Below are 26,529 nucleotides of genomic sequence, written 5' to 3' on the forward strand. Positions count from 1 at the left end.
TTCAAATGAAATTGTAACTACGTTTGTATGAAACGAGTGACGGAGAGAGCCCTGTTAACTAAAAAAGTACTGCGAATTTTAGGTTTTTACGCTACGTGCGGTTTTGACGTTTGATAAAAAGTCGCTGATTTGACTAGTAGGATTAACAAACTACAAACACTTCCATATTTATAAAAGTACTCCTATGTTATCAAAGTTACATAATTTTATCTTAGTATTATTTATTATTTTCCTTAATAATTACAGTCTTATTTTTTACGGAATATTAAACTTAAATGTAAATTGTAGCACCCTTTCTGGTCTTTTTTTCTTCTTTCTTTCTTTCTTTTTTGTCCATGTCACTGTCCGCCATTTTAATTTAATCTTGATCGTCAGATGGGTTTGTTTCTATAACCTGGTAATGATAAAACAAAAAAATATTATTAAATTAAACTAGCTTGTGCCCGCAAAAAGAAAAACGGAACCCTTATTATAGGATCACTTTGTTGTCTGTCTGTCTGTCCGTTCGTCGTGTCTGTCAAGAAAATCTATAGGGTACTTCCCGTTGACCTAGAATCAAGAAATTTGGCAGATAGGTAGGTCTTATAGCACAAGTAGAGGAATAAATCCAAAAACCGTAAATTTATGGTCACATCATTAAAAAAAATTAAAATATGTTTCAATTTTCAAAGTAAGATAATTATACCAAGCGGGGTATCATATGAAAGGGTTTAACGTATACATTCTAAAACAGATTTTTATTTATGTTTATGTATGATAGTTTTTGATTTATCGTGCAAAATGTCGGAAAATTACCCAAGTACGGAACCCTCAGTGCGCGAGTCTGACTCGAACTTGGCCGGTTTTCTTTTTTTAAAGGATGGGAACTCGCCCGACGTCTTGCGGTTGGTGGTTAAAAAATAGCTTACCATTTTATTCTTCTTTCCATACATGGACCAGAAGGTGACTTTGACTTCCGTTGATTTTCCTGTCCGAGAATCGAACACCCTACAACTGTCGAAGGGCGGGCAGTAGAGATGGAGGGAGACCGCTCCGTCCACGTGAGATGGGTTCTCCATCCTGTGCAGACCCTGGGCATCTGAAACCAATACACGAATTAAAAAAAATTCAGGGTTACCATACCCAAAAGGCAAAAACGGAGCCCTAATTAATGTCTCTCTGCTTGCTGTTTGTATTGTGCTATATGGTGCTGGTGCGTATTGCTTTCTTGGTGCACGCACCAAGTCCAAAAAAATTAGCCATGTGGTTCCATGAATATCATGGACTTCCGCAAAGTAGCGCCTGTTTAGATACACAAAGTACAGAAATATAACCACAAATTCACAGTTTTCGGATTTATTCCTATACTTGTGCTATAAGACCTACCTACCTGACAAATTTCATGATTCTAGGTCAACGGGAAACGTACCCTATAGGTTTTCTTGACACACACGACGGACAGACAGACAGACACGACGAATTCATAAAGGTTCCGTTTTTGCCATTTGGCTAGGGAACCCTAAAAAGGGTTAAAATGTGTTCACGAACAAAATATACTTATAACTTTCAATTTTCAAGTAAGATAACTATACCAAGTGGGGCATCATATGAAAGGGCTTTACCTGTACATTTTTTTTTAAAATTTTTTTTTTTACTGGCTTTACGTCTCTGGGTTCTGGCCCACTTGAGCCTGGTCTAGAAAGTCATCATTTTACTAACCGTTGATATAACAAACGTCATCTACTTCCAATCTCGTTCGACCAATTTCTTTCATACTCTGTGCATCATAACCGCAATCTTCCTCATTGTGTCCATTTTGACAGCCATCTCGGCCATTTTGATAGCTTTTCTGACACCTGTCATTTTCGTTGACGTCCAAATTGGTGCTGTTTTCGGTGATTTGTTCATTCTCTGATAATGTGCGTCTGTTGGATTTTGTTTTTAGCTTCTTTGCGATTTCAGGTTCGACGTTGTTCGGCCATTCGTATCTGAAAATAAAATAAACAAGTGTAAATTAAAAATTTATAACACCCCCAACAAGTGAAGGTTACAGTAATTAGAAAAGAGGTGATAACTTTCAAACGGCTGAACCGATTTTCTTGGGTTATAGCTAGAAATAAAAATCCATTAGTCCAATCCGTAGTACAGTATGGCATATTATTGTAAATAGAATACTTGAAAAGAGCAACCGCCGAGTTTCTTGCTGGTTTTTCTCGGTAGGAATGGCATTCCGAACCAGTGGTAGATTATTTTGACGATTCAAAAGCAATTGTAAAAGTTTAATTGATAAAAATATTTTGAATTTGAATTTGTTGAATGGTTGATGAATGAAATGAGAGAACCTCAGCAATGAGGATTTTTTTTAAACCAACCTAACTTCATCTAAGCTGCCGCTAAGGAGTTTCATGAAGCAATGGGAGTCTGCGTGGTCGTGTATTGCGGAGGCATGTCCGGGCCCCCAGCATAGTATCATTATGTTGAACAGGCCGTTACCCGCGTCCACTAGATTGCGGGTATACCTGGGAACAAGAAGATAAGTTAAATTAAAATTTAATTTCAAAATCCCTACCTTTTAACCCCCGACCCAAAAAGAGGGTGTTATAAGTTTGACGTGTGTATCTGTGTATGTCTGTGGCATCGTAACTCCTAAACTAATGAACCGATTATAATTTAGTTTTTTTGTTTGAAAGGTGGCTTGATCGAGAGTGTTCTTCGCTATAATCCAAGAAAATCGGTTCAGCCGTTTGAAAGTTATCAACTCTTTTCTAGTTATTGTAACCTTCACTTGTCGGGGGTGTTAAAAATTTTTAATTTACACTTGTTTCCCTATGTGGAAACAGGGACGGCTTTCCCAATTTCTCATTCAGTTATAATTAGGTAAAATTACTCGATTTTCAATATTGACGTTTTCAACATATTCCCTAAGATGGGTTAATCATGATGATAAACCCATCTTATGATTATGTAAATGATAAAAAAGCGTGGATCTGACCTGCAATTCGCTCCAGCAATGCGCAGGACTTCAATTGCTTTTATACATGGCATAATATTGTATATCAAATCTTTGAAAAGAGCAACCACCGAGTTTCTTGCTGGTTCTTCTCGGTAGGAAAGGCATTCCGAACCAGTGGTAGATGCTTTTGACGATTCAAAAGAACTTGTAAAAGTCTAATTGAATAAAAATATTTTGAATTTGAATTTGATTACAGGGAACCTAGGTCAAAATCTGAAGTTTCTAGATTCGTTTCTTGAACTCTACGTTGATATCAGTCAGTCATGTCTCCTTAATTAAGTATATAGAAGATAAGTGAAAACATGTTTAACTTAAACAAACATGTTATTAATTTACGCGCCGACCCCTGCAAACTGATTAATTTATAATTATGACATATTAATTTATTATGTTTATATTTGCAAAGAGCTTTGCGGGAGATAAAAGCAAGTAGAAATTATGATAGGTAATATAACTTTGTTCTGTAAGGTGCCCACGCACTTGAACTGAACTGCAGCTGAACTGCGCGTCGCGGCAGCGCCCCGCACGATATTCTCTCCAGCCGCGACGCGCGGCACTGCAGTTCAGTTCAAGTGCGTTGGCAACTTTAGGGTTCCGTACCTCTTACAGATAGATATCCGCTACTTTTTTAGGGTTCTGTACCTCAAAAGGAAAAACGGAACCCTTATAGGATCACTCTGTCTGTCCGTCTGACGGTGTCTGTCAAGAAAACCTATATGGTATTCTTCCCGTTGACCTAGAATCATGAATTTTGGCAGGTAGCTAGGTCTTATAGCACATGTAAAGAAAAAAATCCGAAAACCGTGAATTTGTGGTTACATCATGATTTTAACAGTCTATGTATGTATGTTTGTATCCAGATTCTGTGTGTTCCACCGTAGTGCCTAAACTACTGAGCCGATTTTGACCTTACAATGTCTAATTGCAAAGGTCTACATCTCCTGAGGATGCTCCGGTGTCGGGGCGAAACGCGCGTCGAGTGGTGTTGAGATTTGTGTGGTGCTGCGTACCATGCAGATTTCGCTGGTTTGGCGGATTATAGCAAATTAAGCTTTTCTTTGTATATCATGGACTTCCGCAAAATAACGCCTGCCTCTATAATACATTTTCAACTTTATTTTTATCTTATCATGATTAGGAAGCATAATATTATTGAGAAGCGCATGATTAAAGACATGCGCTCTAATTAACGATAATATACGTCATATTATAATCTCGTGTTATTCTCAATAACAGAATTTATTATTCGGATAGCTTGTTATTTATAATTCTGATAACAGATTGTGGGTGTTGCTTAGTGACGTGACGGAAGGACGTATTGCTTATTTTTTAACCCCCGACCCAAAAAGATGGGTGGTATCTGTGTATCTGTGTATCTGTCTGTGGCATCGTAGCTCCTAAACTAATGAACCGATTTTAATTTAGTTTTTTTTTTGTTTGAAGGGTGGCTCGATCGAGTGTTCTTAGCTATAATCCAAGAAATTCGGTTCAGCCGTTTGAAAGTTATCAGCTCTTTTCTAGTTACTGTAACTAATATAAATTTTTAATTTACACTTGTTGGCCTAAAGTTAACTACGAGAGATTGTGAAAATCTTTATCATACTAATATCATAAAGGTGAAAGTGTGTGTGTATGTTTGTGTGTGTATGTGTGTTTGTTACTCTTTCACGCAAAAACCACTGGATGGATTTGGCTGAAATTTGGAATGGAGATAGATAATATCCTGGATTAGCACTGTGGCAACTTTTTATCCCGGAAAATCAAAGAGTATCTACGGGATTTCAAAAAACTTAAATCCACGCGGACGAAGTCGCGGGCGTCAGCTAGTAACAAATTAAAACAATCACACACACACACACGCTTTTTACCATCAGCTGATTTACATGAAATTGATATTTTTAATATTAACATCAAAAAACGGAAGATAAAAGCATATAGCAACCATCTTATCTTTTGCTATTTTAAGTACTTAAAAATCTCGTAAATTGACACAGATTAAATATAAACAAATATGACCTTTATCTCAAGTGTAGTAAGGCAAAAATTTCCATGCAAAACATTTTACTTGATAACCGGCAAAACATTTTCTAGTTACTATAAGAAAATAAGATAACGGCAAAATTATAAAAAAAAATATACCTATATAGTACTAGAAGGTTAATAAGGTTTTGTTTATAAAACATGGGGGCATTGCCGTGGTATAGCAGATCATACTATAATATTATAAAGGCGAAAGTTTGTATGTGTGTGTGTGTGTGTGTGTGTGTGTGTGTGTGTGTGTGTGTGTGTGTGTGTGTGTGTGTGTGTGTGTGTATGTTTGTGTGTATGTTTTTTACTCCTTCACGCTAAAACTACTGGACGGATTGGGCTGAAATTTAGAATGGAGATAGATCATACCCTGGATTAGCACATAGGCTACTTTTTATCCCGGAAAATCAAAGATTTCCCACGGGATTTCGAAAAACCTAAATCCACGCGAATGAAGTCGCGGGCATCAGCTAGTAGGTAATAAGTCTAATAACTAGGCATCGCAATGAAACCCAAGATAAATTTTTTCAGAGGGCTCCCCTAACATGAACAAGGAGACGAAAAAATTTGTTTTCTTACCCCGGCGTGTGAGGTATATTTTTGTTTTTTTTATCTTAAAAATAAAGAAATGGGATGCCGTCAAAGTTGTCAGTTATAGACCATTTTTGGGACGATCTCAAAACTAAACTAGTTAGGAATCTTAGGAATATGAAATTTTGGTATAAAAATCTTTACTTGATAAGGTCCAGTTTAAGAAATTAGCTCTAGTATCGACTAATTTGTGAGTTACAGTCGATACTAGAGCCAATTTCTTAAACTGGACCCTTTCAAGTAAAGATTTTTATATAAACCTGTGAGGATGATACTGCCATTGGCGCAATTAAAGTGCCATAAGCCTACGTTGTCGTATTAGTTTACAAATTGCGGAAAACCAAATAAAAGAATTTCGCGGGCAGGCCCGTCGCATCCAACTTAATCTCAAAAACTACTGTAAGGTTTTTATCAAAATTTTCATTAATAAATAGAGTGATAACTATTGTAACAATGTTTCGCTATCAGTTGCGCTCTTAAGATAGATAAATGAAGATGTTTTGAAGTGCCAGTCGCTAAGTAGGCCTTAAATATCTAAAATACAAATAGCATTGACTGATAAGATTCCACTGGCACGTAATTGGGACAGATTTTGCTAATAAGTATTTTAGGTAACTGCAAACCACACAGACACAATAATACAAGTGTAAATTAAAAATTTATAACACCCCCGACAAGTGAAGGTTACAGTAACTAGAAAAGAGCTGATAGCTTTCAAACGGCTGAACCGATTTTCTTGGATTATAGCTAAGAACACTCTCAATCAAACCGCCTTTCAAACAAAAAAAAACTAAATTAAAATCGGTTCATTAGTTTAGGAGCTACGATGCCACGGACAGATACACAGATACACATGTCAAACTTATAACACCCCTTTTTTTGGGTCGGGGGTTATAGGATCGCTTCGTTGTCCGTCTGTCTGTCTGTCCGTCTGTCCATCTGTCGCGAAACGTTTAAGTGCGGTAATCAGCCTAAAGAGAAGAAAGAAAAAAGAAAGAACACTTACCGAAAACGATCGAACTTCGCGAACTTCCTCCATTGCTTTGGATCGGATTTGTAAGCGGACATCAAACTCTGGACCTCCTGTATATTGACGTGGCTCTTCGAGAACACCCTGTGAAGTTCTTGGACGAGGGTTTCCAAACCATCAATTTTTCTAGAAAAAATATATTTGACTTTGACTTTGACTATTGATTATTTCATATTCAACGCGTTTTCAGTAGATATCTACACGTATTCAAAAATTATTTTAAAAGTAGACTTTAAATTACTTATTAGAAGTAAGCTACTTATCTACCTTTTTTTATTCAGATACAAGTTAGCCCTTCACTGATCTCGCCTACTACCTAGTAAGTGATAAAGCAGTCTAATAGCTCGTTCACACAGGCTGCGTAAGCATACCATTGCGTTGTAATGTATCATACAGTTCGTGTGAAACATATCACACCGCTTGTGTAAAGCGTGGACGTATGCGTAACCCGGTGGGTTAGGGGTTGACGCGCGTCACTACGCACGTGTCACGTGTACGCAATTAGTGTGAATCGGCCTTAAAATGGAAGCGGGCTAACCTGGGAAGGGGTATGGCAGTTGACTATATTATTATTATACCACTAGATGATGCCCGCAGCTTCGCCCGCGTGGATTAAGGTGTTTAAAAATTCTCGTGGGAACTTTTGATTTTTCAGTATAAAAAGTAGCCTATCCCTAATAGTCCGTCTCTGGGATGCATAGGTGTCTCTGTACTAAATTTCTCAATTGCCATCTTGACCTGTCGGGTACTATAATACACTTACCGCTCACACTTTACGGGATAGTCGACCGACAACTGTTCAATGTCTTCACATTCAGAAACACGAAACTTGCAGTTTGCGCTCTCAATCTCCATCGTTTATCTGAAAAAAAAAAAACAATAATTCAATGAATTTTTAGGGTTCCATACCCGATAAGTGCTAAGGGGACCCTAAAACTAATTAACGCTAAAGGCCGATTCACACCAATTGCGTATGCAGCACGTACACGTGACACGTGCGTAGTGACACGCGTGAACCCATAAACGTAACTGCATGCATTACGTACGTCTACGTGAACGTTCACGCCATGCAAGCGATATGCCATGTTTTATACAGTTCTATACATTACAACGTTACGCGCTACGTCTACGCTTACGCAGCCTGTGTGAACGAGCTTTGAGCCTCCGATGTCCGTCCGTCCATCTGTCTGTCACTAGGCTGTATCTCATGAACCATAATAGCACAGGTACAGAGTTGTTTTCACAAAGTGTGTATTTGTATAAAACAACAAACAATAAAAATATGAAAATGGCCGCCATGAAAATTAAAAAAAAATCTTGTACCCCACATGCTAGGGTAAGAAAAAAATTTATAAATAAATGGGAGCCCCCTTGAACAATAATTAAATTGAATTTCTAATTAAATACTTGGTTTGGGTCAACGTTCTACATCAAATACTAAAATTTCAGGTTTGTAACTCACTTGGTCTACGAGCTAGAGACCTGTGACAGACGGACAGAAAGACAGACAGACAGGGACCCTAAAAAATCTCCAAACTTCAATTTCATGCTTCTAGAATCTAAAACCACTTGGCGATGTTCGTTGTCTGCCAATCAGTCAGTAGAGATTTATTGAGTAAGTGGATGATTGCAGACTAACTGATTCGTCCCAGCTTCGAACGAGAATGCGTTATATATAATACTTTAGGTACGTATACAAACCATCCTCAAAAAATATTCTAACTATCGACCTGACTAGAGCTTGAAAATCGGACTATTTTTCAGCCCTGGAGTCGGGTTTTGACCTTCTCAAGATACCCGATTTCTTTGAGAAGGGATTGGGTTGTGTGGGATCTTTACATTTTGCACGATAAATCAAAAACTATTATGCATAAAAATAAATATAAATTTGGTTTAGAATGTACAGGTACGTTGTCTCACTTTGAAAATTGAAACGCATTTTTTTGTGATGTAACCACAAATTCACGGTTTTCAGAATTTTACCTCTACTTAATACCTACTTACCTGCAAAATTTCATGATTCTAAGTCAACGGGAAGTTCCCTATAGGTTTTCTTGACAGACACGACAGACGGACAGACGGACGGACAGACAGACAGCAAAGTGATCCTATAAGAGTTCCGTCTTTCCTTTTGAGTTACGGAACCCTAAAAAACTCAATCCCACTTGAAAAACTAGTAATTTTCTTTCCAATGGAAAAGTTTATTATAAACGCATTAAGATATGTTAAGAGGGCTCTCTCCGTCACCTACTCCATACAATCGTAGTCCCAATTTCATTTGAATATTAAGCAACCAAAGTCCATGAAATTTTGCAGACATATTCTAGAAACTAATATCTGTGCCTGTGGTGTTTTAGATTTTTCTAAAAATATGTAGTTTTAAAATTACAGCGGCTCAAAGATTTGTATGTGAATTTTTAAGACCGCGTAACTTTGAAACCGAATATTTTAACGGAAATCTGGAAATCCACAGCCATAGATATTAGTTCCCGGAACGTTTCTACAAAATTCCATTGAGTATGATTGGTTATTATTCCAGTGAGAGACGAACTACGTTTGTATGGAGCGAGTGACGGAGAGACCCCTCTTAAGTAAATAACAAGGCGTACCTACGCTTTCATCATGCAAGAGAAGGGTTAGGGGTCGAAAAACATGATAATGATAACTATAGTATCGGACGGAAATGTTATTTTAATATGCAAAATAGTCATCGATATCTTATTTACTAAAGGATGCCCGCGTCTTCGTCCGCGTGGATTTAGTTTTTTAAAGATCCCGTGGGAACTGTTTGATTTTCCGGGATAAATGCCTATGTCAATTACAGGGACGCAAGCTACCTCGGTACCAAATTTCATAAAAATCGGTTAAGCGAATGGGTTTTTAGGAATCCCGTGGGAACTCTTTGATTATCTGGAATAAAAAGTAGCCTATGCCCGTCCTCGGGATATAAGCTAACCCTGTACCAAATTTTGTCAGAAACGGTTACACTGTTGGGCTGTTGGGCCGTGAAAAGGTAGCAGACAGACAGAAATATGGATTAAATACATAAATATTCAATATACTACGAATAGTTATTGTGCCGAATAATTGATTAGCGATTGAATTCGGCATTCCTTAGGCGAATACTTAAGGCCGAAATTATTCGTCATCAAAAGGTTTCTAGTCAACTACTGTAATCTACACTTGTGGGGGGTGTAATAAATTTTTACGCCCCCTTTTTCACGATTTTCAAAATTTCCACTCGAGTGAACCCAGCTGGTATAGGTAGGAATAAGTTGTTTACAGTCCTTTTAGGGTAAAAATACTTGAAATTATTTAACCCTCATCCACCTAACGATGGTCGCTTGGTCCGCAAGTGTTTTTGTTTTTACAAATCATTCTGCTATGGCTAACTTTTCTTAAAAAAAAAGTATACTTTTTTTGACTTATTTTTATACTTATTTTTACGACTTTTCTTTTAAATAAAAAAATATACGGTAGTAAAAAAACTTAAAGTTTAAGGGTGTCTGGCAGAGGCTTGATGCCGCATCTTTAAGGCAAAGCATGACGTGAATTTTTGAAAGTACTATGCCGAAGAAAATATAAAAAAACTACACTTTATATTGATTTAAGTTAAATCTATGGATTTAAGATTTTTTTACACATTTGTTATCTGTTATCTACCAAAGCCACCAAGATCTAAACTTCATAGTCGCTGATCATTCTTCCCTGTGTTGGGGACAATACGCAGAGGAACTTTCAGCTTTTATAAAATAAGAAGGTCTGACCCTAGCGGGCTCTCTCTCTACGACAATATTTTGGAAAATAAATGATTTGATTTACCGTTTCTTAATTCTTCTATCGCGTCACGTTTTAGAGAGGTTACGCACTCATCTGATCCGATTCCGTAGAAAATACTGATATTGCTTAAACACACTAATCCGATCTCTGATCCAAATCCAAGCTATTCAGTGACATAACATCTGCGTCATACGTCCGATTTGAATCCGAGGCACATCCGAGATATTCTCACGGATGACGGAGAGAACTCGGATGACGGAAGTCGGGGCTAGTGCGTAATCTACCATACAAAATATAGTTCTATGACTACTTCGGAACGTATTTTCACGGACTCGGATCGGATGTAGTGCGTAATTTTTCACCCGACTGCGGCAAAGCCAAAATGAAGGGTTATGATTTTGACAGTCTATGTATGTATCCAGATCGCATCTGATGCAGTGCGTAATCGCCTTTAGAATGAAATGTCTATGTTTGCGTAGTAACTAAGCGTGTGACCAATTTGAATGGTATGTTCCGGTTATTATCACTAACATCTTCAATTAAAATAATAATCCTATTTAGATCATATTACTACCTAATTAATAATCAAAAATCACAAAAACAATACTCAGAAACGTATTCGTTGAATCGTATACAAACTCACAAATTCTAATTTATTTTTTATTTCTTGGTACCTATTAGCCTAGTTAAGTTTAAATGTAGTATAGAAGCAGGCTTTATTTTGCGGAAGTCCATGATATACAACGAACCAAAAGCTTAATTTGCTATAATCCGCTAATCCAGAAAAACCACTTGACATACGTTTCGCCCCGACAACGGAGCATCAAAATTCAAAATATTTTTTATTCAATTAGACTTTTACAAGTTCTTTTGAATCATCAAAAGCATCCCTAGGAGATGTAGAGTAGGTGAAGGAGGCATTGTAAAGTCTTAGTGAAGTATAAGTTAAGACTTCACTTGCTAGTAAGTTGAGACATGGCCATAGGCCATAGCCAGTTGGGGGCCCGAACCGAAAAGAAAATGTATCACACTAATATTATAAAGGCGAAAGTTTGTGTGTGTGTGTGTGTGTGTGTGTGTGTGTGTGTGTGTGTGTGTATGTTTGTTACTCCTTCACGCAAAAACTACTGGACGGATTTGGCTGAAATTTGGAATGGAGATAGATAATATCCTGGATTAGCACATAGGCTACTTTTTATCCCGGAAAATCAAAGAGTTCCCACGGGATTTCGAAAAACCTAAATCCACGCGGGCGAAGTCGCGGGCATCGGCTAGTCTTTAATAAGTACATTCTTACTTCTTCTTGAAAAACCACAGCAAAGATTTGGCTGTAATTTAGAATGGAGATAGATTATACCCTGGATTGACACACAGGCTAATTTTTATCCCGGAAAATGAAAGAGTTCCTACAGGATTTTAAAAAACATCGTGAGGAAACCTGCATGCCTGAGACTTCTCCATAATATACTTAAAAGTGTATGAAGTCTGTCAATTCACACTTGGCCAGCGTGGGTGACTATGACATAAGCCCTTGTCATTCTTTGAGGAGACCTTTGCTCAGCACTTGATATATAGACCCACCCTCTGGGATATAGAGACCCATCCCTTGGAGATCGTGTGATCAAATAATAAGTTGGACGGCTAAGGGTTAAAATCTTCGGTAACTCCGTAAATCAGTCCTATTACGTTAAAGGAAGTAACTGCATTTTTACACCATACATGTATTCTGAGACCATACATAGAACTAGAAGCCCCTTCTAATATCATTGAGTCAAATTGCTACTATAAAGTAGCATTTAAGTATAAATAAACAGTTACATAAGGTCTGATATCTTAGAAATTATTAATTTCTTCTTTTTCAGACCCGCGCACCTCGTACGGAACCCTCGGTGCGCGAGGTGCGGTGCGGGTGCGGTGTTGCGAGTTCTTTTCGACATTTTGCAGGATACATCAAAAATAACAAGTGTAAATTAAAAATTTATAACACCCCCGACAAGTGAAGGTTACAGTAACTAGAAAAGAGCTGATAACTTTCAAACGGCTGAACCGATTTTCTTGGATTATAGCTAAGAACACTCTCGATCAAGCCACCTTTCACTCAAAAAAAACTAAATTAAAATCGGTACATTAGTTTAGATACACAAATACACGCGTCAAACTTATAACACCCCTCTTTTTTGGGTCGGAAGCCCTTTCATATTATTATGATGCCCCTCTTTGTATAGTTATCTTACTTGAAAATTGTAAGTTATAATTGTATTTTGTTTGTGAACACATTTTAACACTATTTTTGTGATGTACCACAAGTTCGCAGTTTCGGATTTTTTTCATTTACTTGTGCCATAAGACCTACCTACCTGCCAAACCACAAACACTAAAAATTAAAAAATAATTTAATTTATTACCGAAATGTATACAAGAGATGCAGTTCTGTAATACTTATATTTTTTGAAGTAATTTTTCATTTATTTTCCAGTCGGTAAAAGGTCTAGACAGCTCTTAAGGAAGTAATGGTTTTATAAGAAAGCATTGGAACTGGTTTTTATAAGGACTGCATTCAAGTTCGTTTCATCAAGGAACTAAATATTACTTTAATTAAAAACTTATGTGCGTTTTACAAAGGGCAAGGTAACATAGCTTGATACATGAAAGTATGGTACGTACATTTTGAGATCTTACTCGTCATTTTAGCTAGGTTTTCCTATAAGGTACTTCCCGTTGACCTAGAATCATGAAATTTGGCAGGTAGGTAGGTCTTATAGCACAAGTCAAGGAATAAATCCGAAAACCGTGAAATTGTAGTTACATCACAGAAAAAAAAATTAAAATGTGTTTCAATTTTCAAAGTAAAATAACTATACCAAGTGGGGTATCAATTATCATATTATGAAAGGGCTTTACCTGTATATTCTAAAACAGATTTTTATTTATTTTTATGCATAATAGTTTTTGCTTTATCTTGTATTTATATTATATATTTATTTTAAAAATACCTGAGTACGGAAACCTCAGTGCGCGAGTGTAACTCGCACTTGGCCGATTTTTCTTATTAGAATAGAAATATTTTTATCATAATAAACTTTTACAAGTGCCTCCTTACTTTTGAGCCGCCAAAAGCATCTACCACTGGTTCGGAATGCCTTTCCTACCGAGAAGAACCAGCAAATTAAAAAAAAAATGACGACAAGAACCAGTAATTAAAAAAAAAATTGTTAAAAAGTTCAGTAAAACTTACATTAAAAAGTAACTTCTGGGTTCCTCGAACAAAGTAAACACTCACACTAACAAAAGTACAGAACAGTGTAAAAGGTCTTTTCACAGACGCACTAAAACGAATCGACGTAAACTTTTTTTTTTAATTAAAAAAGCGCAAGTGAAAGGTCTGCTTCGCGCGCCAGTTAATGTCAAATGCGTTGAGATTTCGCGCGTCTTTACATTTATTTGACATCTTCTCGAAAGTTATATCTGCAAGTTCTATAGCCCGAGAGAACGTGGAAAGTTTTGATGAGGTGCTTTTCTTTTAAATTACAGTAGAACGCCGATTATCCGAATTAATTGGGACCGGGGTCGATTCGGATAATCGAAAATTCGGATAATCGGACATAGACTGGTAATAAAGAAAAACGAACTGTCACACATAGAATAAACTTTATTAAATTTAACAAACTCAATTCTACAATATGTAAGTAATGCACTAGAGATAGAGAGAGGGAGAACAGAACAAAAATTACATTACTTACTTACAGTGCTTGGTTTTAATTTTTTATATTACGCTTAGGACCGATTCGGATAATTGGCGATTCAGTTAATCGGCATTCGGATAATCGGCTATCCGATATCGATCCGATAGCGGATCTGTATATAGACTAGCTCTTGGCTGCAATCAGACCTGCTAGCAAGTGATGATGCAGCCTAAGATGGCCACGCTTGCCTAGAAGTTGCCTATTCACCCTTGACTTGAAGGTACCCATATTATAGGTGGAAGATAAAAATGATGCCGGAAGGGCGTTCCATATCCTAGCGGTTCGAATTAGGAAAGAGGAAGCAAATCGTTTCGTACGTGTTCGAGGAATTTCGACTACGTACGGATGCAGACCTTGACGATGCCTGGCAGTACGATGGTAGAAAGGATGGTAAATAATTTGCGTCATCATTCCTCATACGCATGGCTAAGGTTTGGAATATTATTCCGCGATCTGTGTTTCCTACTAATTACAATCTGAGTATCTTTAAAACAAGAGTGAATAGGCATCTTCTAGGCAAACGCCCTCCATCTTCACTTTCAATCATATGTGATTGTGGTGTTTGCCTTGAAGCCAATAGTTTTGCAATTTTGTAACTAGTTTCTTACATGGTTTATTTACACACGAATTTCAAGGGTCACAACTTTCAAAATAAATACAATTTTTAGTGTATTCATTGTTTTTTGGTATAGATAATGGAATAAATCCATATCTGGCTTAGTTTTAGATCTAGAAAAACAAATAATAGGCATGATACATTTGTATAGAGCATAAGAAGTGTAACCTTAATCATAATAATATAAAGGTAGGTTTTACTGGACAATAGTGACATGGACTTCTAAATCCTCCCACAAAATATAATGATACGTGCACTGAAGTAATTAGTTACGTAGGTTTTTCCTATATTCTAAACCCAAATTAAAGAATGAACTTCTTCTACCAAGCGAAGACTTGCTACACGAACAGCTAGTTTGCAGTATAAATACTTAAGATATTACGTACTTAAGTGAATTATTTAATAATATTAATGTGTTTTTTCCTAATAGAGTCCAATATGTATCAACTGTTAGGTGGGATTTGTTGATAGTCTAGTGCCCTCGACGTTCTCCAAGAGTCAATGGGATTGGCGGGCTCTACACACTCTCTGGTGACGCGTAGAATGGCGTGTAGTCATTGTGCTTTATTTGTAAACTAGCCGATGCCCGCGACTTTGCCCGAGTGGATTTAGGTCTTTTGAAATCCCGTGGGAACTCTTTGATTTTCCGGGATAAAAAATAGTCTATGTGCTAATCCAGAATATTATCTATCTACATTCCATATTTCAGCCAAATCTGTGCAGTAGTTTTTGCGTGAAGGAGTAACAAACTACACACACAAACACACACACATACACACAAACTTTCGCCTTTATAATATTAGTGTGAAGTGTGATGTGATTAATTAAATAAGCAAACAGTCAAATAAAACTATAGTAAAGTATGCAAAAGTGTTTTATTTCTATTACTACTTACTTCATGTTATTCTTGTAAGTAGATGTAATTACATGTGAAAGTGTAAATTAAAAAATTATTACACCCCCGACAAGTGAAGGTATCTACAAAAGAGCTGATAACTTTCAAACGGCTGAACCGATTTTCTTGGATTATAGCTAAGAAAACTCCCGATTAAGCCACCTTTCAAACAAAAAAATTAAATTAAAATCGGTTCATTAGTTTAGGAGCTACGATGCCACAGACAGATACACAGGTACACACGTCAAACTTATAACACCCCTCTTTTTGGGTCGGGAGTTAATAATAAGGAAAGAATTTGAATGCGACTTTCTAGATAAGCGCGTTCTACCTTATAGTGATGTGATAGCAGTCAAGCGCATGTCTATTGCCTATTAGATATGTTTTTGCATTGCATAAGTTTTTTAAACTTGTTAGTTAAACATACATAGACTGCTAAAATCATAACCCTTCCTTTCGGCTTTGCCGTAGTCGGGTAAAAAAGTTTGCATAAGCACCTTCTACAAACATGCTACTAGCTCCGAAGCTATTATACGTAACATCTTCATATTTACTTATTATTGTATGTGTTCTTAGTATCTCTAGTATTGTTAATTGTTTACATATTGACAAGGCCTGGGAACAGTGGGGGCCCGTATAGTTTCAGAGAAAATAGAGATAATATAAGGCCTCTGTCTTAATACCAGAGGTCTAGCGTTCTGAGTTCATCTATACTTTTTTTAGGGTTCCGTACCTCAAAAGGAAAAACGGAACCCTTATAGGATCACTTTGTTGTCTGTCTGTCAAGAAAACTATAGGGTAGTTAGTTCCCGTTGACCTAGAATCATGAAATTTGGCAGATAGGTAGGTCTTATAGCACAAGTACAGAAATAAATCTAAAAAACCACGAATTTGGGGTTACATAATATTTAAAAGAAAAATTAAAATGTGTTTTAATTTTCATAATAAAATAACTATACCAAGTGGGATATCATAATATGAAAGGGCTTTACCTGTACATTCTAAAACAGGTTTTATTTATTTTTATGCATTATAGTTTTTGATTTATCGTGCAAAATGTTGGGAAAAATACCCGAGTACGGAACCCTCAGTGCGCGAATCTGACTCGCACTTGGCCGGTTTTTTTTTCTTCTTGTTCTGGCTTTACTCTACTACTATACTTCTACTAGTATAGGTACTTCTATACTATGTAATAGGTATTATAAAGAGATAAAGGTTGTAAGTTTGTTTGTAGGAAGTGAACTCTGGAAATACTGCGCCGATTTTGAAAATTCTTTCACCAGTAGAAAGCATTACTCCCGAATAACATAGGCTATATTTTATGTTCAAAAAATTAGAGATCCCTACACAAATTGTAATAAGCTACTCGTGCGAAACGGGGACTGGTCGCTAGTTTGATGTAATCTATTTGATGGCTTAGGTCCCTGCCATAGAACTTAGTGAACTTAGTTTTACTCCAAATGATGAAAAGGCCGTCAAATGCGAATCGGACTCGCACACAAAGGGTTCCGTACCATCGTACAAGAATTAATAACACGTTATATTTTTTTTTAATTTTCATGGTGGCCATTTTGAAATCTTTGTTACTTGTTGTTACAACGGCAATAGAAATACCTACACATTCTGTGACAAGTCTCTACCTTTAACGGTTCACGAGATACCGCTGACAGACAAACGGACGAACGGACAGCGGAGTCTTAGTAATAGGGTCCCGTTGATACCCTTCCTATTTAATTAGCAAGCTGAAGTGACAGTGGGTAGGCCATGCCTGTCGTAGAGGCGATGGCCGTTGAAGCCGGAAAGTCCTTCAAGAGTGGAGACCGCGTATCACAAGCGTAGTGTGGGACGCCCTCCAGCACGTTGGACCGACGATATAAAGCGGCTGGCGGGAAGTGGCTGGATGAGGAAGGCTGACGACCGGACCTGGCACTCGTTAGGGAAGGCCTATGTCCAACAGTGGACGTCCACAGGCTGATGATGATGATGGCACCCTTCTGTTACGTAACCCTAAAGACTACCTAGGCCAAATTTATCTGCCATATTTTTTTTTTGTCCCGATAGGTACCTACTGTAAGTTTTCTATGACGTCACAGTAATCATAATCAAACATTTATCTAATAACATCGTCACAGCACCGTTTTAGGAAACTCTAATCAACCATTGATAACAACCTTAACAAAACAAAATACGTCGATTCTTCCTTACGTAAATCCCAAACTACGAAACTTAGAAAAAAAACACATCAATTTTATTAGAATTTAATAAAAAAATTGCCCCGATTTCATCATCATTACATGACCCCTTTGCAATAATAAAATTGGAAGGGGATTTCTTCATGACACAAATCACATCACACCTACAATTTTATGGTAAAATATTTGAAAAGAGCAACCACCGAGTTTCTTGCTGGTTGTTAGCTGTCTTTTCAAAGATTCGTTTTACAATAATAATAGTGGGCCATGTATAAAAGTGATTGCAGTCCCGCGCATTGCTGGAGCGAGATGCAGGTCAAATTCACGCTCTTTTATCATTTAACTACTTACTCGTAGGTTGAAATCTATAGACCGCACTTTGACTTCGCTTAGATTTAAGGTTCAGTCGAGAAAGATAAAACGAGACAGATTTATGCAAGCGGTATAACGCTGTCTCGTTTTATCTTAGTCTCATCTTCAATTACTTATGTAATATGCTTTTTTTAACCCCCGACCCAAAAAGAGGGGTGTTATAAGTTTGACGTGTGTATCTGTGTGTCTGTGTATCTGTGTATCTGTCTGTGGCATCGTAGCGCCTAAACGAATGAACCGATTTTAATTTAGTTTTTTTTGTTTGAAAGGTGGCTTGATCGAGAGTGTTCTTAGCTATAATCTAAAAAAATTGGTTCAGCCGTTTAAGAGTTATCAGCTCTTTTCTAGTTTTCTTGTAGAAAAGAAGGTTAGATAACCGTTAGGTTCATAATATTATGTCAATAGACAAATGTCAAGCTGCAAGATGGACGTTGCCTGAATACATAATTATTTATTTGAAAATGATGTTTTGGAAAACTCAAATACTTTGGATCGTCGGGGGTGTTATAAATTTTTAATTTACACTTGTCACAAGGATACTCTACCTACTTTTAAAAATTGAATCCCACAAACGACTTTTCAAATTTTCTTGAGGCTGGAGCGCAGGAGTCGCAAACCTATTACGATTTCTAGATATGACCTATATCACCAATTTTCTTGTAACTAAAAAATTAATACAAACATCTCTTACTAGAGGATGCCCGCGACTTCGTCCGCGTGGATTTAGGTTTTTAAAGATCCCGTGGGAACTGTTTGATTTTCCGGGATAAAAAGTTGCCTATGTCAATAACAGGGACGCAAGCTACCTCGATACCTTTCATACAAATCGGTTAAGCAGATGGGTTTTAGAGAATCCCGTGGGAACTCTTTGATTTTCCGGGATAAAAAGTAGCCCATGTCCGTCCCCGAGATATAAGCTAACCCTGTACCTTTCGTCAGAATCAGTTAAACTGTTGGGCCGTGAAAAGGTAGCAGACAGACAGACACACTTTCGCATTTATAATATTAAGTATGGAAGTATGGATAATATAAAAAAAGTTGCTTCCCGCTATGTTATGGTTCTTAACGCTTAGGTGTTTTAAACTTAATTACTTAAGGGATTTTAATTCGATTTTCATCAATAGATAGAGTGATTCGAGTGGACGGTTTATAGTTTATAGTTTATACGTATAGTTTTGATACCTATCTAATTACATTGCAGTGAAGCAGGGGCGGACCGCTAGTCTTTTTTTTTAAAAGAATATTAGGCATGCTAATCGTGACTAATACTCCCCTTTTCCCTCCAATGAAGCGTAAAGCTTGTGCCAGAAGTGGGTACGACAATAGTGCAACGGGTGGGGTTTGAACCGCCGACCTTTCAGAATTCAGTCCGCTCCTCAACCGTCGAGCTATCGAGGCTTTATAATCTAAATGGTCTGCTAAACACATCTCGGCCCACGTCCGCTTTGGTGGACACCGGGCCTTAGTTTCCACAAATAACCTTGTAATCCTTCCGAGTCCTTCCGGAAACCTAAAAAAACAATACTAAAAAAAATCAATTAGAAAAATACACTCGTCCAAAGAAAGTCAATTTCCCAAGACTTTCGATGAATCTTACAAAATTGCAAAACGTCAAATTCACTATAGCATTAGTGGAACACATAGGACATTTTGGTTCTGAGCTGAAATAAGTGGTATACCATTTTTAAACCAGAACAAAATGGCCCCGAAACCAAAATGGCGTATCCTTATGTCAAATTGTATAGAAGATACTTCATTTCGGAAGTAAGCGGGTGTTTTCGTAAAAGTAGTATACTATTTTCGCTTGTGATTTGCAAAACGTCCTAAGTGCTCTGGTTTATAAACATAGCCTGCCACGCAGCTTTGCTTTTTTTAATTTATAGGGACAGGGAACAATATTTTGCTTATTTTGCTATTATAATGAGAAAAACAGACTCATCTGTTCGATACAATTAGTGCAGTGATGTGAACCGCTCGCCCTCCCACTACTAAACTTGCAGGAAACCCAAGCCACCAAGCAAGCGAGACGCACCATCACCACCACATAAAACTGGAACATATGACATACTTACCATTTATTTATTACCTATTATTTACAAAACTTCCGAAAAACCAAAAAGTTCAAACGGGATTTTCAAAAAAATCTAAACCCGTGCAAACGAAGTCGTGGATAGATAGATATAGTTACTAGGTATAGTTAACAGGGCTCTCTCCGTCACTCGCTTCAGACAATCGTAGTTCCAATTTCATTTGAATATTAAGCAACCAAAGTCCATGAAATTTTGCAGACATATTCTAGAAACTAATATCTGTGTCTGTGGTGTTTTAGATTTTTCTAAAAATATGTAGTTTTAAAATTACAGGGGCTCAAAGATTTGTATGTAATTTTTTAAGACCGCGTAACTTTGAAACCGAATATTTTAACAGAAATCTGGAAAACCACAGACATATATATTAGTTTTTAGAATATGTCCGCAAAATTTCATGGACTTTGGTTGCTTAATATTCAAATGAAGTTGGAACTACGTTTGTATGAAGCGAGTGACGGAGAGAGCCCTCTTAAATTCCTAATTTTTATTGAATAGATACATCGTATCTAAAATACCTATACCTACTTAATTAAGTACAACTAGACCGTACTAAGTAATAAGTATTAATTACGTATATAAACAGACATACAGTATGTGGGTATTTTTATATGAATAGGTACATTGTAAGTATTTAGAGCGATTTTTTGTAAAAACATCACGTCCTTATCATTTGCTACTCGAAAATAGGTGAGCTTGTCTGTACGTTGAATAATTTAAAAGTTTACATTTTAAACTTTGCGCCCACTAGACCGTAATGCATCGCAAAGTAAATATAAACCGGATGGCTATAAAGAACGGTTATTTTTTCCGGCATAAATTTCGTCTTTGCGTCCTTCAATAAATACAATTTTGTAGAAATTAAGTAACTATTATTCAAATAACAGCAATGCAAGCTTTTTCTTCATAGGTAGGTAGTTCTACGCTTATCCGAGGTTTCAGTGGACGCCGAGCTTTACAATTTTATAATCGGATCGGATACATGTACAAACATAAAATAATATCATTAAAATAATTTAATAATCATGACTGACTTTTAAAATACTAGTTACATATTTAATTTACCTACAAAATGTGAAATTCAGTGCTTTATCATATTTGTTTTAAATAATATCTTTATGAAAATAGCACTTATGTTTTTATTTATTTATATATTTATGTATTTATTTATCCTAATATTATATATAAATCTATACTTGCACCACCTACCTCTAATATCTATAGCTATATCCTTTGGACCATTTTGGTTGCCTGGAAGAGATCGCTAGGTAGCGATAAGGCCGCCAAATTGTACCTATATTTTGTTGAGCTTTTTATGTGTTTTTCTGTACTAATTTTGTGGTATACAATAAAAGTATATTCATTCATTCATTCATTCACTTAAATAATACTACATTTCCCAATAAAAACTGACATTGACAAATGACAAGACGGTTCATAGTCGAATAAACATTACGTTACGAGTATCCGAACATAACCTAAAAAAGGAAAAGTATAGTAAACAAAAATAATTGCAAAATAAATGGTTTTTGTGATAGTTTCAAGTTATTAAAGTGATTATAAATCGTAATAATGTCTGATGCAGAAGTAGAAGTGCCTTCGACGTTCAAAAGACGAAATCTTAAGAACAGAGGTGGCAGGCAAAGAAGGAAATCTAGTTCGGAAGGTAAATTTTTAGCAAGTTTCTGGTTTTTGTTAGGTTTTGCTCATTTTATTGATCCATTCAGGATGCTGATGGGGCTACCCAGATACCCACTTCAGGAATGTTCTCCAATACGCATGTATAGATTGTTTATTTACTAAGTACTTACTATGTTAAGTGTTGCACATCTTTGTTGCGTCCAGCCCAGCACCAATGGCGTCCTAAGGGCTATAATTGTTGATAAATTCGACTGGCAGTACTTGAATCACTGTTTTTATATATTTATAACTTATTTTCCATACAATTATGACTACAAAATGTACTAATTCACTATATAACAGTAATACTGAAGTAACAGTTTATAGTACTGTGGTTGTATGATTCACGTGCTGTCAAATCGACGCGGACGAAGTCGCGGGCAATCATCTAGTTTTATAACATAAACTATACAGCTACTTTTTAACCCCCAACCCAAAGAGAGTGGTGTTATAAGTTTGATGTGTGTATCTGTGTATCTGTCTGTGGCATTGTAGCTCCTAAACTAATGAACCGATTTTAATTTAGTTTTTTTTTGTTTGTAAGGTGGCTTGATCGAGAGTGTTCTTAGCTATAATCCAAGACAATCGGTTCAGCCGTTTGAAAATTATCAGCTCTTTTCTAGTTACTGTAACCTTCACTTGTCGGGGGTGTTATAATTTTTAATTTACACTTGTCTATAGTATAGACTCTATACTAATATTATAAAGAGGAAACCTTTGTATTTTTGTATGTTTGTATTGAATAGGCTCAAAAACTACTGGACCGATTTCAAAATTTCTTTTACCATTACTTAGAGGGATTCTTTCGAATCCGTATAGGCTATATTTTATCCCAGAAAATAGAAAAAATAAATGTCCACCCGTGCGAAGCCGGGGCAGGTCGCTAGTAATAAATAAAACCAACAAATCTAGTTAATTGATTATAATTTATTTAACTGATCTCTTATTGTTTATCTATATTTATTATCTTTATAAATCTATTTGAGTACATAGTTGTTGGGGGTGTTATAAATTTGTAATTTACACTTGTCTATGATTTTATGTCACCATCCCCTTATATTTGACATAACGTTGATTCAGAATCAAACCGAGAGTTCCCTCACTCTAGTTCACTTTCCTTTAGGTGCTAGTCTTAGTGTAGTCTTTGAATTCGTAACACACTAAAATTTAGAAATGGTAATGTAAAATTCATTTCCCATCCTTTTTTAGCAATACTAAAAAGAAAAAGATGCAGATACTTTTTTAGTTGAAAGAAAACATCATAATCGAGCCTGATATTATGTTTAATATTATTGCAAGAGTTAGATTTAACTAAACTTTGATTTATTACAACATAAAGCCTCAATAGCTCAACAGTTGAGGAGCGGACTGAATTCCGAAAGGTTGGCGGTTCAAACCCCACCCGTTGCACTATAATATTGTCGTACCCACCCCTGGCACAAGCTTTATGCTTAATTGGAGGGGAAAGGGGAGTATTAGTCTGTACTGTGTAGTCATGACTAGCGTGGCTAATATTCTTAAAAAAAAAACATAGACTAGCAATCTGCCCTGGCTTTAAGGCCAGCTGGAAGGGTTATGATTTTAGCAGTCTATGTATGTATGTTTGTATTCTGTGTGTTCCACCGTAGTACCTAAACTACTGGGCCGAGTTTGATGAATGTTGACATGACTAATACTCCTCGTATTAGTCATGCTAAAATTCTTTAAAAAAAAATGCTTTGTTTTTTGACGTGACAACGTCTTATAATTCTCATGACTCATGCGGCGTTACCTCGCTCTGAGGCGTTCCCTGTAAGGCTTGAAGGTGCTTGAAGTGAGAAGCGAGAGCGCGGAACGAGCGACAAAGAAGCACAATCGGCCTTTGTTGTCACGTTCAACTGTCGTCAGTAAACCGACTTTACAGACAACCAATTTTTTTTTTTGTAGAGAAAAACAGCTCCGACTCAGATGAGCCTACAATTGTGCTACCAACAAAAAGACAACAGAAATCCAATCCTAACATACATTCAACTGGACAGAAGAGGAAAAAGGTTGAAATTAATGACAGTGACAGTAGCAATGATGATGAGAAGGTAAGGAATATAATAGAATAGAAAACCGGCCAAGTGCGAGTCGGACTTGCACACGAAGGGTTCAGTACCATCATGCAAGATAACATAATTTTTTGATGTGCCATCTTTTGGCATGTCTGTTAACATTTTTGGACAAACTTAACACTTAAATTACTATTAACTAATCACTTAACATCAGGTGACCTGCTCGTTTGCAAAAAAAAAACGTTTATATGCAGACGCGCTTAAGAAGCACCCTAACGTAAATAAATACAACAAATTTTAAATATGTCGTCGAGTCAATATTAAAAAGAGGTTTTAATTTTTTTTTTTTTTTATTTTTTTTTTTTTTGGAGACACACAGTATTAACAATAAACAATAAACAAAACAAATACAAAGCACACACACCACAACAGTCTCCAACGAAAAGTTAACACAGAATTAAAACACACGTTACGTGAAGAATGCAGCCATATTCGTTTAGCTGTCACTGTCAGAGTTGGATTTTGATCGGCACGCGTTGCTGTGTTCAGAATTCACTCTCGCATTTTATTATCAGAATATTAGCGTAGCGATTGGCGATCCATTCTTGTTCTGGCTTCGGTCCGAGTAGGTTCTCAGTAGATACGGTGTGTGAGTGTCGTACTGTAGGTTTTAGAGTAGTAGTTACCTAAAGTGGTGCTGGTGGTTGAACGAGTTGTTATTGTGGTGATTAGGTAGAACCAACCATCTTATTTGGGACCGGTGTAGGGGTGGAGGAGCCGGTCTAGGTAGGTTAGATTAGGTTTACCTAGTTACGCTGGTAGTTGTGACATGCAGTAAGTGAGAGTTATTATGGTTGTAGTTGAGGGTAGTTGAATATCATTTGATAGTCGAAGAATATCGTTAGTGCGTCCCGGAAGGCTCGGTTAATCTAAAGGTTGCTATCCTGATGTATCCGCTTAGTTATTATCCAGGTTTACTAGTGGTTAGATCATCCTGTTTTGCCTATAAATATTTTACTTGTCTTCTATTCCAGAAAAAGCCAAACACAACACTCTCCGTCCAGCAACAGAGAGAAAACGCAACAGCTACGTACGACCTTGACACAGAAGTTGACAGGGACGCGCAGGCTATATTTGAAAAGGCACAGAAAATAAATGAAGAATTATTGGGACAAGCCGACGATAAGGTGAGATTTTATTTACTTAACAGGGCTCTCTCCGTCACCGCTTCATACAATCGTAGTTCCAATTTTATTTGAATACTAAGCAACTAGAAGACAACTACAAGACTAATATCTGTCTATAGTGTTTTAAATTTTTCTAAAAATATGTAGTTTTAAAATTACAGGGGCTCAAAGATTTATATGTAAATATTTAAGACCGCGTAACTTTAAAATTGAATATTTTAACAGAAATCTGGAAAACCACAAACATAGATATTAGTTTCTAGAATATGTCTGCAAATTTTCATGAACTTTGGTTGCTTAATGTTCAAATGAAATTGGAACTACGTTTGTATGAAGCAAGTGACGGAGAGACCCCTCTTAACAGTGGTAAATTATTCTGACGATTCAAAAGTACTTGTGAGTGCTTACTTGTTGAATAATAAATGTTTATATTCTATTCTTTTCTATTCTAAACAAAAATTATGTTCTTAATATTCATTTTCTTATTTTATTTATATTTATCTAAATATATTAAGCCTACCTGTTAAAAAATTGTAAAAATACTAGCTGATGCCCTCGAGTTTATTCCCGTGGATAGGTTTTTAAACATCCTGTGGGAACTCATTGATGAAATCAATGTACAATCAACGACAATACGACTTATCGACCCTTGAACTCATCAAAAGTAATCTATGTGTCAATCCAGGGAATAATCTATCCATTCGAAACAGCCAAATCTGTCCAGTAGTTTTTGCGTGACGGAGTAACAAACATACACACATACACACAAACTTTCGCCTTTATAATATTAGTGTGATTCCGCAGGTATACAGAGGTATAAACAACTACGCGCAGTACTATAAGAAGAAGGACACAGCCGCGGGAAACGCTAGTTCAGGGCTTGTGAGGAAAGGGCCTATCAGAGCACCCGCCAACTTGAGAGCTACTGTTAGGTAAGACCTTACTTATTACAGGTTTTTTTTTAACCCCCGACCCAAAAAGAGGGGTGTTATAAGTTTGACGTGTGTATCTGTGTATCTGTATCTGTGTATCTGTATCTGTGTATCTGTCTGTGGCATCGTAGCGCCTAAACGAACGAACCGATTCTAATTTAGTTTTTTTTGTTTGAAAGGTGACTTGATCGAGAGTGTTCTTAGCTATCATCCAAGAAAATCGGTTCAGCCGTTTGAAAGTTATCAGCTCTTTTCTAGTTACTGTAACCTTCACTTGTCGGGGGTGTTATAAATTTTTAATTTACACTTGTTATATATAGAGATAAACAACTACACCCCATTTTTTAGGGTTCCGTACCTCAAAAGGA

At 36.6% G+C, this 26,529-nt stretch overlaps 2 protein-coding genes across 3 annotated transcripts in view; one reads left to right on the forward strand and one right to left on the reverse strand.

Annotated features, from left to right (window-relative positions):
- LOC123879146 (cysteine dioxygenase type 1) lies at positions 1 to 13,863 on the reverse strand. Of its 2 annotated transcripts, XM_045926700.1 has the most exons (8): positions 13,657 to 13,863; positions 7,405 to 7,503; positions 6,618 to 6,767; positions 2,352 to 2,498; positions 1,699 to 1,967; positions 909 to 1,078; positions 343 to 394; positions 1 to 303 (listed from the first exon to the last, which is right to left on the reverse strand). In XM_045926700.1, the coding sequence occupies exons 2-7, from the start codon at positions 7,494 to 7,496 to the stop codon at positions 359 to 361; spliced, it is 864 nt and encodes a 287-aa protein (XP_045782656.1). In that variant the 5' UTR covers positions 7,497 to 7,503; positions 13,657 to 13,863; the 3' UTR covers positions 1 to 303; positions 343 to 358. The 2 variants fall into 2 exon arrangements, with proteins under 2 accessions (XP_045782656.1, XP_045782655.1); XM_045926699.1 differs by having other exon boundaries at positions 301 to 394.
- Positions 9,993 to 26,529, forward strand: part of LOC123879145 (E3 ubiquitin-protein ligase RNF113A) — a 20,858-nt gene continuing 4,321 nt past the window's right edge. Inside the window, exons 1-6 of the mRNA XM_045926698.1 lie at positions 9,993 to 10,004; positions 13,578 to 13,582; positions 21,883 to 21,992; positions 23,933 to 24,078; positions 25,077 to 25,229; positions 26,034 to 26,161. Of these exons, the coding sequence (XP_045782654.1) occupies positions 21,899 to 21,992; positions 23,933 to 24,078; positions 25,077 to 25,229; positions 26,034 to 26,161 (521 nt within the window). The 5' untranslated portion in view covers positions 9,993 to 10,004; positions 13,578 to 13,582; positions 21,883 to 21,898. The remainder of the gene's footprint in view (positions 10,005 to 13,577; positions 13,583 to 21,882; positions 21,993 to 23,932; positions 24,079 to 25,076; positions 25,230 to 26,033; positions 26,162 to 26,529) is intronic.

Source organism: Maniola jurtina, chromosome 27 (assembly GCF_905333055.1).
Source record: "Maniola jurtina chromosome 27, ilManJurt1.1, whole genome shotgun sequence".
Lineage (NCBI taxonomy): Eukaryota > Metazoa > Arthropoda > Insecta > Lepidoptera > Nymphalidae > Maniola > Maniola jurtina.